This window comes from Sphaeramia orbicularis, chromosome 3, assembly GCF_902148855.1.
Source record: "Sphaeramia orbicularis chromosome 3, fSphaOr1.1, whole genome shotgun sequence".
Taxonomy (NCBI): Eukaryota; Metazoa; Chordata; class Actinopteri; order Kurtiformes; family Apogonidae; genus Sphaeramia; species Sphaeramia orbicularis.
The window spans coordinates 11,948,662-11,967,956 of NC_043959.1; the positions used below are offsets into that span (position 1 = coordinate 11,948,662).

Here is a 19,295-nt window from a genome sequence, read left to right on the forward strand (position 1 = left end):
TTTCGTATCATTCTGGCATTGACAAAGACGAAAACGAAGGGAATTTTATCCATAATGTTTATCCGTTTTAGTTAATTTTGTAAACACACAATACAGTTTCAGTTAGTTATGTTTTTTTCCTTTTAATTATAGTTTTTATTTATTTCAGTTAACGAAAATATTTTTACAATTCTAGTTTTGGTCATTTCGTTAGTTTTCAATAATAACCTTGGTCTGTCTGGTGTTGTTTTTTTGGTAATGACTTAAATGTGTTCTCATAAACTCACCTACTCCTCATAGACTCGTGCCTCTGTGAAACCTGACGGAACAATGAGAGCATCTGGCCGTTAAAACGCACTCACTGGGGAAATGAGCTCATACACACATGATTAAACCGAGCTGCAGCTCTGGTATATACAGCACTGGAAAACCCTCCTGAGGATCTACAGCCGATGACTCACCGTACATTTAGTGTCTGCGAAGTCTGGAGCGTTCACGTCGTCCTGGAACAAACACAACATTTGAGTGCAGCTGTTGGCGTCCAGTGTGTTTGTGTGGATTACTGAAACACACGAGCAGAACCTACCGGACAAAACTGGATCAGAAGTTTCTAAAGAGCAGAAGAGACAAAAGAAACGGGAAAAATAGGTCACATGAGTTTGGCCTGAAAAGGTCAAAGTAACCCTTAAAGTCCACCTTTAACCTATAAACACCCCAATGTCCACCTTTAACCCTTACAGACCTAAATGTCCACCTTTAACCCTTATAGACCCAAACGTCCACCTTTAACCCTTACAGACCCAAACGTCCACCTTTAACCCTTAAAGACCCAAACGTCCACCTTTAACCCTTAAAGACCCAAATGTCCACCTTTAACCCATAAAGACCCAAATGTCCACCTTTAACCCATAAAGACCGAAACGTCCACCTTTAACCCTTAAAGACCCAAACGTCCCCCTTTAACCCTTATAGACCCAAACGTCCGCCTTTGACCCTTACAGACCCAAACGTCCACCTTCAACCCTTAAAGACCCAAACGTCCACCTTTAACCCTTAAGGACCCAAACATCCACCTTTAACCCTTAAGGACCCAAACATCCACCTTCAACCCTTAAAGACCCAAACGTCCACCTTTAACCCTTAAGGACCCAAACATCCACCTTTAACCCTTAAAGACCCAAACGTCCACCTTCAACCCTTAAAGACCCAAACATCCACCTTCAACCCTTAAAGACCCAAACGTCCACCTTTAACCCTTAAGGACCCAAACATCCACCTTTAACCCTTAAAGACCCAAACGTCCACCTCTAACCCTTAAAGACCCAAACGTCCACCTCTAACCCTTAAAGACCCAAACGTCCACCTCTAACCCTTAAAGACCCAAACGTCCCCCTTTAACCCTTAAAGACCCAAACATCCACCTTTAACCCTTAAAGATCCAAACGTCCACCTTTAACCCTTAAAGACCAAAACGTCCCCCTTCAACCCTTAAAGACCCAAATGTCCACCTTTAACCCTTACAGACCCAAATGTCCACCTTTAATCCTTAAAGACCCAAATGTCCATGTTTAACCTTTAAAGACCCAAACGTCCCCCTTCAACCCTTAAAGACCCAAACGTCCACCTGTAACCCTTAAAGACCCAAACGTCCCCCTTCAACCCTTAAAGACCCAAATGTCCACCTTTAACCCTTACAGACCCAAATGTCCACCCTTAATCCTTAAAGACCCAAATGTCCGACTTTAACCCTTAAAGACCCAAACGTCCACCTTTAACCCTTAAAGACCCAAACATCCACCTTTAACCCTTAAAGACCCAAACGTCCACCTCTAACCCTTAAAGACCCAAACGTCCACCTTTAACCCTTAAAGACCCAAATGTCCACCTCTAACCCTTAAAGACCCAAACATCCACCTCTAACCCTTAAAGACCCAAACGTCCACCTTTAACCCTTACAGACCCAAATGTCCACCTCTAACCCTTAAAGACCCAAATGTCCACCTCTAACCCTTAAAGACCCAAACGTCCACATTTAAACCTTAAAGACCCACACATCTACCTTTAACCCTTAAAGACCCAAACGTCCACCTTTAACCCTTACAGACCCAAACGTCCACATTTAAACCTTAAAGACCCAAACGTCTACCTTTAACCCTGACAGACCCAAACATCCACCTTTAAACCTTAACGACCCAAATATTCACCTTTAACCCTTAAAGACCCAAATGTCTGCCATGTGTGTTCAGTTGTGTGTGTGTGCGTTCAGTTGTGTGTGTGTGTGTGCATGTAAGCAGTTGTTCCTGTTTGTGGAAATAGAAGTGTGCTCACAGAAAAAAAACCCACTCACTCCAGATCCAACTAGATTTTATTGCATGTGTTTATTTTTTACCAAGTGTCTGCTGGGATGTTTTATGGCAAGAGGAGGGAGACTGTTGTCACGGCAACCGACGAGGAGGTAGATGACAACATCCAACACACACTGAGGTTGGAGTGTTGAATTTCAGAGTACTTCTTTTTTTTCTTTTTTTTGTTTTTGTTTAATTTTATTTCCACAAAATAAATAAATAAAAATACATAAATAAATAATAAATAAATAAATTATGATTTTTTAAAATTAAAAATTAATTTAAAAAATAAAATAAATAAATAAATAAAAACCAAAAAAATTTCAGAGTATTTCAACGAGTGAACTGTAAAGGCTTAAATTCTCCTGTTCGTTCATTGTGGGCGGAGTCAGACTTTAAACCTGTTTCTATTAGTCATATGACAACAAAACGCTTCAACTCCTGAATCCTATGTTTTTTTTTCCATTTGTAGTTTGAGCTCTCACTTTTATTCTTGTGCTTGTGCAGCGTCAGAACATGTCTGATGTTGGTGTGTAACGTATGGAGCTCAGACTTCGGGGCTTTTACCTTAAAAGTTGGACTCATGGGGCCGTAAGTGCTCATGGTCTTCACTGTTTGATCAGGCTTCAAATCATCTCCAGACCACTGTAAAAAAATGAAAAAATAAATAAATAAATAAAAACATGTATTTTTTTTTCTAATTGAAGCATAAGAGATATAACATTTTCCAGTCACATCAGTCTGCCACACATTCCTCACAGTGTACATATTCACAACACAAGGCTCAGTGAGGCTCATACATTTCAGATACATTTGTCTCTGTCCCACTTTCTTAGGAATTAGAAATGATTTTTTTTTTTTCCTTAAACATCCACAGAGAGAACAGCATGGACATACAGTATCTAACTTTGTTTAACATTTGATAGAAAATAAAGAGCAATATTAATACAAACTGAAAATAAAAAATAAAAAAAAGTATATATTAAATCAAATAGTCTCCTTTTATGTCACCATGGTAACATTTGACATGTATTGTTTCACATAATTTTTCCCCAGTGTTTGACGAATATTTCTAATTTCAGATTAACGGTGAAGGTGATTTTTTTTTCCATTTTGTTATTTGAACCCAGTGCTGAACAGTTGGCTCATTTTGTACCATCCATTTTTTTGTTATTGTTTTAATTTCCCTGCTGCCAGAAGAACATTCCAGAGATAGTCATCATTTTTAGAAGGTTTTTTCAATTCCGTTTCAACTAGGGATGTCCGATATTGGCTTTTTTGCCAAAAACTGATATGCCGATATTGTCCAACGCTTAATTTCCGATTCCGATATCTACCGATATCGCTGCCGATATATGTGGGATATTAAACTAATTTTAGGAAACATCACATATCTCCTGTCATGGAATTAACACATCATGCCTAATTTTACTGTGATGCCCCATTGGATGCATTCTCAAATGCAACAAGGCTTTCAAAATGTAAACACTGTCTGTGCAAAGAATACATACTTCAACTTAACTCTTTCCCTGCCAGAGCATTTTCCACTGAGTTGGTAGCCAGCGCCAGCCTTTTTGGTCATTTTCACTAATCTTTGGAGGCTGACTGAAAATGTTGTGTTAGGTGTTTGATCTGTAAATAATTATATGGACATGTAGTTATTTATCTATGTATGAATTTATGTATTTATGTATTTATTTCATACTAAAGCCAAATCCAACAGTGTCTTACCTGTGTTCCTGCTGACATTCTACAGCTGAATCTGTTCTGTGTCCTCAGTCTGAATCTGAACTCACTCTAACAGATGAACACTGTCCTTTGTCTTGTCCCATGTCTGTGTCTGTCTTCTCCTTGAATGTCCTCTATAAATGTCTCTTTTCTCTTCCTCCTGTCTGTCATTTTCTCCGTGTCGCTCTGTGCGCCCCCCCCCCCGCACCTCTGTGTCGGACCTGAGCCGCTCCATGTTTCCCGTGTTCCGTGTCCGTCTCCCTCACCTTCTGTTTCTCCGTTCCTGTCTCTAAATGGTTCTTCTGTAGCTCCATCACGTATTGAATTGTCAGACTCTGTCTCCATGATCATCTTTAAGGCTTTTGAAACTGTGTGCGGTTCCTGCACAGTCTGCACTTCCTCATTCAGTGACTGCCGCTGGATGCGTTGCCATGGGATACGGAGACTCCAGTGCAATAACATTAAACCCGGTCCGTCATTTTTCCGAAAAAGCTGCTTAATTGTTTGTTTCTGGACTAAGGAAAGTAATTCACACGATCCGCAACAGCTTCATCTACAGTATAACAGTGAAAACACGGAGTGACGGAAAATCTCGTCATTGGCGAAGAAAGAGTTAAGTTGTGGAAAAAATGCCATATTTATTTATTTTCTCTCCGTCCCTCCATGAGTCTATTACAGTTTGGCAACTCTACTGTACAATTTTGAAAACTGCACATTTCTTTCAGCTACAAACAACGCTTCATTTATGCGTCGGTAAATGCCGGTGAGATCAAGGCATTATTTTATCGGTTTTAATGATAGGCAAAAAAACCGATACCGATATTCACCGATATTACATTTTTATGCCAATATCGGACATCCCTAGTTTCAACACAATTTAAATTAAACTAAGAAAAAGTGAATTTAATGAATTAAATTTAGGAAGTTAAATCAGATCAGTTTTGAACTGGATAAACCGCTCCAATCTGCAGTCCGCTCATGTGGAACCATCTGAGGTTCATTTAGACCTGGACCTCCTGGAGCTGCTCCCCAACGTCCTCAGCCTGGATGAAGTTCAGCTCTCTTTTCTCCTCCTGCTCTTCTTCTTCTGTGTTTTTTTGTTGGGTGACCTCTGACCTTTTCTCCTCCCGTTGGCCCACTTGTCCTCTGTGGCAACAAAACCAAAACCCAGTGAAATGTGTTCAAAGTCCCCCGTGTCTGCAGATGACCTGAACCTCTGACACTGATAATAATCAATGTGTTTGTTGATTCAGTCAAATATTCCAAAACAGAATAAATACAGGACCTACAGCAGGTTCATGGTCTCCTCCGTCAGCCAGGATGTTCTGTCAGCTGAGCGGCTGGGCGGAGTCCTCCTGTCCTGCAGGACGGAAACTGATCAGCTGTAGTGGTACATGATTGTCAGAGATGGGGGGATGGGGGTAGTGGTCTGTGATTGTCGGAGCAGTGCAAAGTGAAACTGAAGAGGCTTTCCTATTCCTCTAACTCCACAGGTCCACTCCAGTGCTGTATGGGCCCCTGGGAATGCTGGGCCCCATGAATTTGTCATGTTTGCCCTCCCCCCACCCAAACACCCCTGAGTATGACAACTAGTGGGATTCAAACCCTTGTCAGACCAGCACTTAGATGTGCCCACCTCCTACCCCTCATGGCCTTTCTAACAGGTGCTGAGTTCATCAGAACCTGGGACCACCCGGACCAGGACACAAACCCCGCCTCCTGCACCAAAGTCAGTCCAAATTTATGACAGTTTTTATTGTTTTAGTCTCTCTGTGTACAAATAGAACACATTGGTATGGACAGCCGGTGAGTTTTTGACATGAATTACATGAGGAGGGGGTGGGGGGGGCAATTTTTCTTGCTCAGGGCCCCCACATGAACAGGGCCAGGCCTGGATGGACTCATTTGGATACATTTGAGATAAAATCCCCATCTTACTGTTGGGTTCACACCTTCTCTGGACTCTTCTGGACCAGGGACACTGGTCTTGGTTCCAGCGCAGGTCTCAGATGCAGGTTCCTGTCCTTGGGATCGAGTCTCCACTCTGGTCTTGGAGGTCCAGATCCGTAGTCCTCCCTCTCGGTCTGCAGTTGTGGAGTTGAGTCACTGTAGCCCTCATCCTCGTCCAGAACCAGAACCTTCATCTGGTCCTGGTACTCATCCTCCTCCTCCTCATGCCTGCAAACACACAGATTCGGATTTAGAGTTGGAATAAAAACTAAACTGATGTGAGATGTGAACGTGACGAACCCAACATCTGTGGATCCACGGCATGAGTTTGGCTGATTCTATTTGGACTCTATTAAATTCATCCAGAAAATATTAATTATTTATGGATGAATTGAAGGTGTCTGGACCAGGACTGTCAAAGTCCTGTTAGTCCAGGTTCCACATTCAGCACAATGGGACCTAAAGTGGGCTGGAATAACTCTGACACACCTAATAATCCACCTTTTTTCACTTTGTTTTAATGTGAAAAAAGTCCAATTCCATGATGAAAATTTGAATAACCTCTGAAACCATGTAAACCTGACATTTAAGAAAAATGATATAGATTATTATGATTATTAATATCTGCTCCAAAAAAATGAAATTCTGGTCATATTTTTCATTTTCAACCCATTTTTTGGGGGGGGTCATCAGCTCTCCCGGTGGTCAAACATAAGGCTATAGTATGTGCTCCAAAAAATGACATTCTGGTCATATTTTGGGACCAAGCCCATGGGGAGAGGGCCTTTGAAGTCTGAAACTGAAAATTCAATTCTGACTTTTTCCCCACATATTATATATCGATACATTCACAAGACTCAACACAAGTTTCCTGTGCAAAAATTTTTGAGAAAGGATGTACGGTTTTGGATTGACAGCAATTTATTTGAGAAGTGGTGTCTGACTGAATTGAATAATTACCTGAATTTAATTGACTCACATGTCTCATCTGTAGGAGCCATGTGAGATGGACATGCACATGCACACACATGCTGACAGCTGATTGGCTGAAATCCTCTCAGTCTCACAGAGTGGACAGGCTTTTGTTTTGTTAGAAAATCTAGAAACAACTCTTCATAACGCTCACATTTATGGGGTTTCAGTAACAAATTATACATCAAAATATAGGAAAAACTCTTTTCTTTCAAAGACTGTTCACATTTTAATCTTAAACTGTTTAGTTTTTGATCTATGGGCCTCCAAGTGCAACAACTGACCATTTTTCTCTCATTCACTACAGGTACTGACCCATCAGACCTGGTACTGGTACTGACTCATCAGACCTGGAACTGACCTGTCACACCTGGTACTGACCCGTCAGACCTGGTACTGGTACTGACCCATCAGACCTGATACTGACCCTCAGACCTGGTACTGACTCGTCAGACCTGGTACTGACCCTAAGACCTGCTACTGACTCGTCAGACCTGGTACTGACCCTAAGACTTGGTACTGACCCTCTGACCTGGTACTGACCCATCAGACCTGGTACTGACCCTCAGACCTGGTACTGACCCCCAGACCCGGTACTGACCCATCAGACCTGGTACTGGTACTGATCCATCAGACCTGGTGCTGACCTTCAGACCTGGTACTGACCCTCAGACCTGGTACTGACCCATCAGACCTGGTACTGACCCTCAGACCTGGTACTGACCCCCAGACCCGGTACTGACCCATCAGACCTGGTACTGGTACTGACCCCTCAGACTTCGTGGTGACCCTCAGACTTGGTACTGATCCGACAGACCTGGCACTGATCCTCAGACCTGGTACTGACCCCTCAGACCTGGTACTGACCCTCAGACCTGGTACTGACCCCCAGACCCGGTACTGACCCATCAGACCTGGTACTGGTACTGACTCGTCAGACCTGGTACTGACCCTAAGACTTAGTACTGACCCATCAGACCTGGTACTGGTACTGATCCATCAGACCTGGTGCTGACCCATCAGACCTGGTACTGGTACTGATCCATCAGACCTGGTGCTGACCCTCAGACCTGGTACTGATCCATCAGTCCTGGTGCTGACCCTCAGACCTGGTACTGACCGTCAGACCTGGTACTGACCCTCAAACCTGGTACTGATCCGACAGGTCTGGTACTGACCCGTCAGACCTGCTACTGACCCATCAGACCTGGTACTGACCCCTCAGACCTAGTACTGACACTCAGACCTGGTACTGATCCGACAGACCTGGTACTGACCCTCAGACCTGGTACTTAACTGTCAGACCTGGTACTGATTCAACAGACCTGGTACTGGCCCTCAGACCTGGTACTGATCCATCAGACCTGGTACTGACCCCTCAGACTTCGTGGTGACCCTCAGACTTGGTACTGATCCGACAGACCTGGCACTGATCCTCAGACCTGGTACTGACCCCTCAGACCTGGTACTGACCCCCAGACCCGGTACTGACCCATCAGACCTGGTACTGACTCATCAGACCTGGTACTGACCCTAAGACTTAGTACTGACCCATCAGACCTGGTACTGGTACTGATCCATCAGACCTGGTGCTGACCCATCAGACCTGGTACTGGTACTGATCCATCAGACCTGGTGCTGACCCTCAGACCTGGTACTGATCCGTCAGTCCTGGTACTGACCCTCAGGCCTGGTGCTGACCCTCAGACCTGGTACTGACCGTCAGACCTGGTACTGACCCTCAAACCTGGTACTGATCCGACAGGTCTGGTACTGACCCGTCAGACCTGCTACTGACCCATCAGACCTGGTACTGACCCCTCAGACCTAGTACTGACACTCAGACCTGGTACTGATCCAACAGACCTGGTACTGACCCTCAGACCTGGTACTGATCTGTCAGACCTGGTACTGACCCCTCAGACTTCGTGGTGACCCTCAGACTTGGTACTGATCCGACAGACCTGGCACTGATCCTCAGACCTGGTACTGACCCCTCAGACCTGGTACTGACCCCTCAGACCTGGTACTGACCCTCAGACCTGGTACTGACCCCTCAGACCTGGTACTGACCCTCAGACCTGGTACTGACCCTCAGACCTGGTATTGACCCCTCAGACCTGGTACTGACCCTCAGACCTGGGACTAACCTGTCAGACCTGGTACTGGTACTGACCTGTCAGAACTGGTACTGCCCCTCAGACCTGGTACTTAACTGTCAGACCTGGTACTGATTCAACAGACAAGGTACCGACCCTCAGACCTGGCACTGATCCATCAGACCTGGTACTGACCCCTCAGACTTGGTAGTGACCCTCAGACCTGGTACTGATCTGACAGACCTGATTCTGGTACTGACCTGTCAGACCTGGTACTGACCCCTCAGACCTGGCTCTGGTACTGACCTGTCAGACCTGGTACTGACCCCTCAGACCTGGTTCTGGTACTGACCCGTCCTGCTGTGGGGGTTCTGGTCTCCATGGACTCCCCTCTTCTCTCCGTTTCTCTCTCTCTCTCCTCCTCCTCTCTCGTTCCACCTCCTCGGCGTCCTCCTGACTCCGCTGAGTGGTGACTCTGCACAGAAGAACATCCACGACCTGTTAGTGAATGGACCTAGAACAGACAAATGGACCTGAACATGAGAGCAGAACCCTGAAAAGAACACAAACACCAGGAACAGAGACTCCAGAACAACAGCCCTGTTACTGAGGAGAACCTTCCTTCAGGTGACTCCACTGTCCTGCAGATCTGCACTGGAAACACTGAAAAACACCCACAAAGCACTGAAAGACATGAAGAAAAGAGACAAAAAAAACTGAAACTGTCCCAAGACCACCAGAAAATACCAAGGAGGCATCTGGGCCACTTCAACTCTAACCCTTACAGACCCAAACCTCCACCTTTAACCCTTGAATTATGTGATTGCAAAATCACATTTTTCTAAATGGACTGATAAATACAGAGAACAATATTATAATAGATGGTGATAAATCAGTTAAGAAAGGTTTAATAGAGAGAAAAATTCATTTAGAAACTGACACAAAAGTAGAACTGGGTCTTTAAGGGTTAAACACACAGTGGACATAACATATGTATGTGGACATAGTGTCCAGATGTGGACGTTACGGTTGGTTCTGTGAGCTGACTTTGGTGATGGGGCAGAACAAGTCCTGCACTTCCATCTCATGTATTTGACTCTTTTAGGTGAAAACTGTTCATGGAAAACATGATGTGAGGTTTGTTCCTGTGAGTCGATTCAAATCAAAAGGAAAATCTGAGCGTTGGTTCTGGTCCTGGGCCACAGCGCTTCCAGTTAATGGGACGCCATAACAATGAGACTTTTTGTTGTCCAAGAACATCTGGAGGACCTGCAGCTGCTGAGGGCTTTCACTGAAACCTGTGTGTGTGTGTGTGTGTGTGGGGGGGGGGGGGGGGGCTGCAGAACTACAACTCATCACACAGTACATGGTCTTCAAAGCAGCTGTTGGACGGACCGTCCAACAGAGTTATAACTCTGGACACAAAAGAATCACTGAGTTTGTTTTCCTTCACAGCTGTTTAACTCCTGCTCCTTAAAATACCTGATGATGAGGATGTGACTGATGTTACTGTCATAAAAATTCTGTGTAGATCCTCAAAAACAGCTCAGAAAATGAGGTATGGAGGAGGAGGAGGAGGCTGACGCTGGTCCAGATGAGGTCATGGTTGTTCAGGAAGTTCGAGCCATAAAAGAAACTGCGCAACGTAAAAGTCCAAAGCACTGAATGATGTCAGTGTTGAAATGGAGGTCAAACTGAGGAAAAACTGAGGAGAAACTGAGGAGAAACTGGACCGAATCCAAACAGAAAAACACGGCCGGAGTGAAACAAGCAGCCTAGAGAAAGAAAGAAACACAAAAAAAAAGACCCAACAGAGCAGGACAAAAGCATCTGAAATAAGGACAAAAGCATCCAAAATAAAGAAAAAAGCATCTGAAATAAGGACAAAAGCATCTGAAATAAGGACAAAAGCATCCCAAATAAGGACAAAAGCATCTGAAATAAGGACAAAAGCATCCCAAATAAGGACAAAAGCATCTGAAATGAGGACAAAAGCATCCAAAATAAAGAAAAAACATCTGAAATAAAGACAAAAGCATCTGAAATAAGTACAAAGGCATCCAAAATAAAAAAAAAAAGCATCTGAAATAAGGACAAAAACATCTGAAATAAGGACAAAAGCATCCAAAATAAAGAAAAAACATCTGAAATAAGGACAAAAACATCTGAAAAAAGGACAAAAGCATCCGAAATAAAGAAAAAAACATCTGAAATGAGGACAAAAGCATCCAAAATAAAGAAAAAAACATCTGAAATGACAAAAGCATCCCAAATAAGGACAAAAGGATCTGAAATAAGGACAAAAGCATACGAAATAAAGAAAAAAACATCTGAAAAAAGGACAAAAGCATCCAAAATAAAGAAAAACCATCTGAAATAAGGACAAAAACATCTGAAATAAGGACAAACAAACAAACAAACAAACAAACAAACCCCCTCCATCTGAATACCAAACCCCTCCCTCTGCATCGGTACCAGAGGTGCAGAGGTGGACCCACCTGAGCAGGTTCTGGAGCAGCTGCTGGCTGGAGCTTCTCCTCCTCACAGACTCACACATTCTGGACTGACTCTGGTGGTTCTGGTTCTGGTCCTAGTCCTTCCTGGTCCTGGTCCTTCCTGGTCCTGGTCCTAGTCCTTCCTGGTCCTAGTCCTTCCTGGTCCTGGTCCTAGTCCTTCCTGGTCTTGGTCCTTCCTGGTCCTTCTTCTACTGTTGGTCCCAGTTGTCATGACTGTGTTATGAGCTGCACTTCTTCAGTTCGGCACCTCACACCCCCACCCCTAACAGGTCATGTGACTCAGTCCAGCCCCTCACACCCCCACCCCTAACAGGTCATGTGACTCTCAGACGTGTACGTCGGTACCAGCAGCAGCAGTTCGTTTACTTTACATGTGTTCTGTGTGACTGTTCAGAGGTCTGTCAGGTTCCACATAGAACCAGTTTCCACAAAAAACTCAACCCCCGTGTCTGTTCTGTTAACCCTTCCCCTGTCCTTCTAAATCCTTGGAAATGAGAACCATGAGAATAAAGTCTGTTTTTAAATGTTGGGAATATCTGGTTTTCATTTGTTTTCACTGAACCATTACTTTTTTCTCTCTATTTAACTTTTCTTCAATTATTTATCACCATTTATTATAATATTAATATTATCCTCAGTATTTTGCATTTTTCACTGTAAATACTATATTTTACAATATTTACTTTAGATGTTCATTAAAGCTCAGATTACAGTTGATGGTTCTTCTATCAGAAACAGATCAAACTGAATAAACAGTGTCTTTTTTCAGTCCAGTCTGTCATGAATTGAACATAAACCCAGTGTGTCCATCCACTGTCATTAATCCAACTCCATGGGTTTTACTGGTGAATCAATGTTGTAGAAGATGACGGTGTTTCCATGGTAACTACAGAGCCTCTGAACGTCCAAATGGGTCATACCTGATGACCATGAAAAGATGAAGAACTGTATTTTACACCAATTATTGACAGGGATTGATAGGATTAATGGATCAACAGGAATTAAACAGTTTAAATCAGTAGATGGTTTAGGTTGGTGATGGATGTTGGGGTCTTTATGTTGTTTTATTACATCATCCTTACAGCTGTCTACAGAAGCTACTTTCTGTCTTTGACCTACAGATTCTGCACTTTGGTAAAAATCTATAATTAATATTAGGATTAGATCTTGTTTCAGATAGCTTGGTGGATACAGAAAAGGTGTTGTAGAAGTCTATGCAGAATATTGAGCTACAGGCTATAATTCTAATTTTATAATGGAAGATTATCTGTGAATTGTCTGAAGGTGGCGTTTGATATAACAAGCAGGTTTCAAACTTGTTTGCCATTATAATTCATTTTGGTTACATCAAGAATGTAATCTAGCATTTTTTAGTTAAATTAAGATTATCTATGGACTGGCTTGAGCTCTTAATGTATGCTAGTTGTAAATTTCGGCTTTTTAAAATTACATAATAAATGTAAAATTATAAAAGTTGCACATTATGAACTAAATGAACACTTACAAAGCTAGATTTGAAGAACTCTGTCGGATTGTCTCCGAGTAAGTGAGGAAGGCCTCTTAGTGCGACTCTTCTTTTTTCAGTGGGATCCAGTGACTGTAAGACAGAAAATGGATAACTGATTCATTAAATGAAAAACAGTCTCATACATGCAGATGCAAACACACAGACACAAACACTGAGATACATACAGACAGACAATTTGTTTCCTTTGTTGTTTTGTTCTGGTAATAAAGTATGACCTGCATTTGCTGCAAAAGCTGTCCCAAAAGTTCATCCACGTTGCCCCTCTTGGCTTTAAAAATTTCCATAAGACGCGTAGGAGGGCAGAATAATATTCCTGCTGCAGGTCTTTTCCCACAATCCTTTTAAATTCCAGACAAATCTAATAAAAATAAAGAATAAATAAAACAAGGAAGAAATTAGTGTGCTGTACAACTGGAGAGCAACTGACTACACAAAACAGTGTATTTATGCATACCTGACCATTAGTAAAGAGTGCAGGCCAGCGTTTCATCAGAAGACTTATTGGTGGTGCCGTCGCCACAATTTTATTCCTCCTTAAGGCAAATGTTTGGTCCATATATTGTTTTATTAGTCTTTCATTTGGTGTTTGTTTTTTGTTTTTTCCATTTCGTCCTCGATTTCGGTGCGTGCTTGTTCAAGCCTCGTCTCATTGAACCCTTCCGGAAAATTTGGCAAAAAGTTGAGTTCTCCTTTTTTGGTTTCTTTATTGGCTTATGGACAGTGTCATCTTGGGTGTGGCACCCCCGTTTGCCAGCATTTACAGAAACATCTCGACATCCGGATCTGCTTCTCTTCCTTCTATAATTGGCCATTTTGTAAGTTATGCTGTTCTTCCATCCACTGCAACCACTTACTGAACCACTCTCCCTAAGAGAAGGATGTTTGCTGATTAGGGATTTGGCTACGCTTTCATATTGTTGACTGGTCGGGTAAGCTGTGCACATGTGTTCAGCTATCTTTTCCAACATTTCATGCTTCATGTCTTTTGGGACTTTTTTAAAGACAGAACCATCCTCAAGATGTTTCAAATCAGCTTGTCTAGGGTGATACTCTACATCTACTGAAAAATTTGGGATGTCAAAAATCAAAGGCCATGGTTCTTGCCGTTCCACGGAAGATACCGAAAGAATCTCTGTATCTGCCGAACTGTTTAGGTCCTCACTCACAGCAACACTCTCTATTGGGGACAATTCTAACTGGGGAATTATTTTTAAAGTGGGTTTGTCTGGAAGGTCACTGACATCAGTTACATTGCACAATTTAAAATTGAACTTGGGATCTTGAAACTGAAGATCAAATGAGTACTGCAATCCAAGTGAGACTTGCAACATGCTCTTTAAATGTTCCATAGTTGTGGGTCTGGTTTCCAGTGTCACTTTTCGTATATCTGCTTCAGTAAAGATGACCCTCATCGACATTTTCTCAGGTGCCGTCATCTATAGGAAACAAGTCATATTAGGTATGTGAGGAAAACTCTTTAAGTTGTATGTTTCAAGACAATGTGACGCCTCAGTGTTACGATTTGACTGTCTCCATATCTGTATGCCGAAAGAGGAAATGCGTCATTCAAGTTTTTTTGTTCCACTACAGTAAAACAGTTTTCTTCACAAAGCTCAAAACATCGTAGGCGCTCATGATGCCATGAAGTCATGTTGTTGCAAAGAAACATTAGCTCTGAATTTAGGACAAAAATCTTTTATCTCTTTAAATTCAGGCAGCACTGAACATGAACCTGCAGATGCAATCATGCCGGCACTATGTTGAATTCCATCTGCAAAAGCAGTGGACACAGCAAGGACTGTGGTTTGTCCTGGGACCTTTTGACCAAAAATGGTCTGCACATTTTCTGGGTAAGACATTATTACTGATGTGGTAACCTTGCAAATCTCAAATGCCGGTTTGAAAAATGAACTTCCATTTAAATAGTATGCCATTACTTTTTGATGCTTGAGTGACATAGTCAGAGCTACATTTTTGTAGTTTTGGGCAGTACGGATAACTTTCTTGAAGAATTTGTGTTTCCCTTCAAAACGCATTGTCCAGACATGGGAAAGAGGACCAAAAGCCATAATGAGGTCAGGGTAATGTTCAATGAAGTGATGCTTTGGACGCAACCTGTATTGTGGGAATGTGTTTTGTAAAAGTTGCCGGTGTTCTGACAATTTGTATCGTAGAATGTCAGCTGATTCTACTGTGTGATTTGTGGCTAAAGCAAATTCAACTATGTCTTTGAGGAGTAGGAGTATTTCCCAGGCATCTTCACCCTCTGGCACCTTGTGACCTATCAGTAAGGGTAGCACCCTTATGAGGGCCCAGTTTTCATGGGCATTTCCACCTATGGTCCCTTTTGCCTGAAAGCCCGGTGTAATGGGTTGAGGCTGGTCAGTCTTATCATAAAAAGTATATGGAAAGATCTTAGTTGCATTATTAAGGGCCTCCAATGTGAAAAATCTCTTGGAAATCAAGTGTGACAAGCAATTCTACAGGCACAACACCTTCAAGAAGATCATGCAGTATATCAGGGGGGTGGCCTGTAACAGCATGAAAATGAGACAGGGACTCAGTCAGCACACACATTTTTTTAACTCCATAATCTTTTGCTAAAGTGGTGTCTTGCTGGACTTCCTGTACTTGCTGGTTGTACGTTTGTGCATTTCGTGGTGTAAGTGAGCCTGGACATACCTCTTTTTCCTGGATCTCGTGTCTAGATGCCATGCAAAATTGGCAGAAGCGCTCAACCAAAAAGCTCTCAAAAAATCCTGCCAGTGAATGAGAAGCCAAGTTATCTGCAGCCACATACAGAAGAGTACCTTTGACAAATGACCCCAACTTGTCAACACAGGCACCTTGTTGCTCCAAAGATTTTAGATCTTTTAATAGTGATTCAAGAACTTTTCCATAACCATGTTCTTTCACATGTGTGGCTTTGCACAAAAGTGCTAGCTGGATCGAGTGCAATGTGGATTGGTCCTTGGAAGGGAGATTGGCAATAACCCAGTAAACTGCAGTCATTTTGTGTTTTTTTCTCGGATGTGCCCAAAGGATTTGAAACTTCAAAATCATCAATATACAATCCAAGTGAAATTTTGAAACCATCTCCTTGAAACATCTAATTTTTAGTGTAGTGTAAGCTATCTCTGTATGTCAAGTACTCATGAGGCAGTGACTGTGGTACTTCTAAAGCCTTGTTAATAATATCAGTCTTCTTCAACATTGCCTGTAGCATTGCATTTAGAGGAACATATACAGCACTGATGCTGTATATGCTGAAGATGCTGTCAATGATGAACTCCACTGGCTGCACAACAGGAAAAGTTCTATTTTGGTACATTTCTCTCCTCTTATTTGTTGATAGAGAACTGCCTTTGCCACAAAATCTTTCTGTGGCATTAGTCTTTGGGATGACAGTCACCAACTGGCTTACCATGACATTACTGTCTACCATTTGTTGTTTTAAAATGTCATTTACAAACTTGTTTAACAGTGGTTCTGACAATGCATTGATCTGCCGGGAGGCAGACACCCTCTCTATGTTTAAGAGTAGGTTAAAAATGTTCCTTTTTGATGAATCCTATAGTTAGGGTGGCTCAGGCTGCTCTTAGTTATGCTGCTATAGGCTTAGACTGATGGAGACTCATCTGGATACACTGACCTCCTCTCTGCTCCTCTTTCTCCCTGACTTTTTCTCTCCTAATTTTCTCTTCTATTTACGCCCCAGTGAATACATGTTACTGACTTGACTCCTTCCCTGGAGTCTCTGTGCTTTATTGCCTCACAGGTTTTCCCAGGATCATCACAGGTGTTCCCTGGATCATCTCTGGACCTGCTGCTGTGGTCCTGCCTCTCTCCTGCCTTCATCGTCATTACTCACTTATCCATATGGTTATGATAGTGTTTATTATATAGTTCCATAGATGTTCTACTTCAGTTACCTGTGCATCAACTGCATCCATGTGTCTCCCCCTACTTCCCCCCTTCTCCCCCTCCCCCAATCTCTCTCTATCTCTATCACTCTCTTTTTCTCCTCCTTTACTCTCTCTCTTTAACCCCAACTGGTCAAGGCAGACGGCCATCCTCCTGGAGTCTGGGTCTGCTCCAGGTTTCTGCTGTTAAAGGGACGTTTTTCTTCACCACTGTCACCAGCCACAAGTGTTTGCTCCTGGAAGATTCTGTTGGTTTCTGTAAATTGGCTTAGAGTCTGGTTTTGACCAACTCTATATGTAAAGTGTCATGAGATAACTTTTGTTATGATTTGGTGTTATATAAATAAAATTTGAATTTGATTTGAAACCTTTGTTTTGTATATATTGTAAATATTTTTTTGTCAATACATGGTACCACTTTTACTTGCAACTCATGTCTCCTGGTTTCATTGCATTCTGTGCATCAGTTTAATTATTCCCTGGCGCTAGCCAATCATCTTCATTATATAGCACTTGCTACACCAACATCAACACCATGGAATGGTTGTGACTCAAACAGACCATAGATCCTGGAACATCCACAATGTATAAAGTTCCTTTGGTCAACTGTGTTCTGCGCTCAACCTCATAGAAACAATTGACATTTAACAGAACACTTGACCTGAACAGAACCCTGATCAGATTAATGAGGAGGACACATTCATTTACAGGACACTTTATTCATGTATGGACAGTGAAATTGTTGACAGTTTGACTGTTCATAGACACAGAAATAATCACACAATCTAGAATTTAAACTGCCACCTCACAGTAATTGAAATATTAAAGCTGCATATTTATCAACTGTTCATCTCACTACTTTACGCAGTTCATCTACAGTGGTTAAAAGAAAGGAGCAAAAGAAAAATGCAATGTTGAAATTTCAAATTTCTGAAAACATGGGTACAATTTATCTCAATATTTATGATGCAAAACTAATAACTGTTACTATTCTCCAGCCAAAACCAGCCCAAACTCCCATGTGTTCTGTCCAAAACCCCCTGAAACCTGTGCCAGTTCTGTTCCCAGCGTCAGGTCGAGGTGTTTTCATGTTGGTTTTGGGCTCAGTCTCAACAGGATGAGCTCTGTCTCCAGGTCCTTTTCTACGTCAGTGAGTTCAGGGGTTGTTTTGCTGTCGTCTAAAGGCTCCGTATTTGAACTGTGACTAGGGATGGGTATCGATAAGAATTTAACTATTCCGAATCCTTATCGATTCTCTTATCAATTCTCATTGGGTGAGGGAATAAATGAGTACAAATGGGTTTGTTTGCATTAACTGTCTTTTTTATTCCCATCTGTGCAGAAAATATAACATATACGGTATACACACATAATAAGAACAGAGGATGCTGGGCCTAGCTCGGGGGGGTGGGTGGGGGCACTGTACAGTGAAAGTGAAACTAAAGATGCTTTACCAATTCCTCCGTCTCCTGTTGTTGTGCACCTCATTTCCTTTCCCCTACCTTCAGGAACTTTTATTTGAGGGGGCAGGATGTTTGTTGCCCGCACCAGAACTGGCCTAGTGTTCATTCTGCCGCTAGATTCACAAGTGCTGCTAAGTAGTGAATCAAACACGTGACATTCCTGTAAATGAATCCCATGCAGTGGACTAATGTTTGAGCAGATTGGAGGTGTAGCCGGATGACGGTGGAGTGAGTGAACAGACTCAAAAACAGAATTATAAATTATATTATATTCCTCTCCGTGTCAAACCAAATTCCTGAACAACCATGCTGATTGGTTGTTTAGCAGGTCAATGCCCGGACATCCTTTGCAAATGACATTTACGAAGACAGATGATCGTAAGGAATGAGCCTAATGGACTTAAAAAAATACTTCCTCAGCTATTGTCATCTGTTCTTCATCAAGAGCCATTTCCTCGGCCATAGTAAATTGAGGACTCATAAACTGGTGTTTACAACTAGTCGACTTTGTCCTCTCAACATCTGTTTTTATCTTGTTGCTTATCCCGAGGTGAAGATGAACCCAGAAACGAACAAAGGACTGAATGACAAAAATCACTATATGTGCCATGTTAATAATGTATTACATTATGTGTTAATGTTGATTAACTCAGCACGTTAACTCTTTTATGCACGTAATACTTAAGCCATTTGCCTGACCTGTGGTTTCACATATGTGTGTCCTGATCATGTTCACGGTGAATGATGTGAAAGTAAGAGTATCACTGCTTATAGCATGTCTGAATAATCATG

At 42.3% G+C, this 19,295-nt stretch overlaps 1 protein-coding gene across 4 annotated transcripts in view; it reads right to left on the reverse strand.

Annotated features, from left to right (window-relative positions):
- Positions 1-11,756, reverse strand: part of LOC115417010 (lymphocyte-specific protein 1-like) — a 33,916-nt gene extending 22,160 nt beyond the window's left edge. For 2 of the 4 annotated variants that reach the window (XM_030130929.1, XM_030130927.1), the window contains exons 1-9: positions 11,572-11,756; positions 9,426-9,548; positions 6,005-6,230; positions 5,342-5,412; positions 5,060-5,198; positions 2,892-2,969; positions 566-589; positions 441-482; positions 267-298 (exon numbers count right to left, since the gene is read on the reverse strand). In XM_030130929.1, the coding sequence (XP_029986789.1) occupies positions 267-298; positions 441-482; positions 566-589; positions 2,892-2,969; positions 5,060-5,198; positions 5,342-5,412; positions 6,005-6,230; positions 9,426-9,548; positions 11,572-11,630 (794 nt within the window). In that variant the 5' untranslated portion in view covers positions 11,631-11,756. The remainder of the gene's footprint in view (positions 1-266; positions 299-440; positions 483-565; positions 590-2,891; positions 2,970-5,059; positions 5,199-5,341; positions 5,413-6,004; positions 6,231-9,425; positions 9,549-11,571) is intronic. The other 2 variants (XM_030130928.1, XM_030130931.1) reach the window with 2 other exon arrangements.
- Between the last annotated feature and the right edge of the window lie 7,539 nt (positions 11,757-19,295).